The sequence below is a fragment of the Melampsora larici-populina genome (assembly GCF_000204055.1).
Source record: "Melampsora larici-populina 98AG31 unplaced genomic scaffold MELLAscaffold_79, whole genome shotgun sequence".
Lineage (NCBI taxonomy): Eukaryota > Fungi > Basidiomycota > Pucciniomycetes > Pucciniales > Melampsoraceae > Melampsora > Melampsora laricis-populina.
The window spans coordinates 386,406-387,625 of record NW_006768843.1 but is presented as its reverse complement, the minus strand read 5'-3'; the positions used below and the strand labels follow the sequence as shown (position 1 = coordinate 387,625).

Here is a 1,220-nt window from a genome sequence, read left to right as displayed (position 1 = left end):
AAAGATGGGGTTGAGAAGATGAAGAAAGAAGTTGAGAAACGAGAAAAATCAATCGATCTCTTGGTTCGTGTTCTCAAGTTTTGATTTCTCTAGTATTCTTCTTTCCATCAATCCGATCTGACTTTTAACTGGCTCTTTATACATCTTAATTAGATCAATGCAGTTAAAATGCAAGGACAATCGATCCATCCAACTGGTGGCAATAGTCTTCAATCCATCTCTCAAGCTCTCTTACAACAAGGACAACGTGAAGCTGAAGACGTCTTACGTACCAACGTGATTGGAACTTATTTCGTCATTGCTACTTTATTACCTTTACTTGGTAATTCGTCTCATAATCCTCAAATCATCAATGTTGCTGGTGTTGCTGGTCTTTCTCGTGAATTTTCCGAAGGTCTTATCGAACCTGCTTCTCAAGCTGCCATCATTCATATGTCAAAGACTTTATCAACTCTTTTGGCTAGAACTAATGTTCGTTGTAATGTCATTGCTCCTGGAATTTGTAAGTTTCCTGTCGATTTGTTTAATCTCATTATGTATACATTTTTAATTCAATTTATTCTTTTTTTCTTCTTCTGTATCTGATTCTTAGTCCCAGGTGGAGACAAGAATCAACATGGAAAAGATCAACAATCAATGTCATCTATGAAAGAAATGATCTCACGAGTTCCAGCCGGTCGAGCTGGTGCCGAAAAAGATATCAGCACTTTAATCCTCTGCTTATGTGTAAGTCATCTTCCTTTCTCTTTAATTCTTAAATCCCTTGTCTAAAATGTTTTGTTTTGATCCTTACAAATGTTCAGAGCGGATTCCAAACTTATGTTTCTGGAGCTGTGATCCCTATCGATGGTGGTCTTCTTACTCAAGTTCCATGTTGTTATTGATCTTTCTCTTGTATTTTGAAAATGAAATATCTTCAATATGCGCTATTTGATCATCAAACTCTAAAAAAAATTATGTATCACTTTATTTGAATATCATCCTCGTTATTATCTAGTATTGTAAGAAGAATCAATTCTTTTATTCCATCTCGTGCTACTGTTGTTGTTAGGTAAACATTTTATGTTACTTGCAATTATGTGATTCGATTATTGTGTCCTCCCTTCATACTTTGTGCGTCCTTCTGAGTCTGACAATCAACAACATCCGGTTCCCCATGACATTATGATCTGATCTCACTAGGTCCATTACAATTTATAACATCCTATCTTATTTCATAA

General features: G+C 35.4%; 1 protein-coding gene across 1 annotated transcript; it reads left to right on the top strand.

The window, feature by feature from the left end:
• Positions 1-18: 18 nt before the first annotated feature.
• MELLADRAFT_69021 (uncharacterized protein) lies at positions 19-884 on the top strand (the record flags this gene model as incomplete). Its single annotated transcript, XM_007417810.1, has 4 exons — positions 19-63; positions 154-502; positions 593-726; positions 804-884. The coding sequence occupies 4 exons, from the start codon at positions 19-21 to the stop codon at positions 882-884; spliced, it is 609 nt and encodes a 202-aa protein (XP_007417872.1).
• Between the last annotated feature and the right edge of the window lie 336 nt (positions 885-1,220).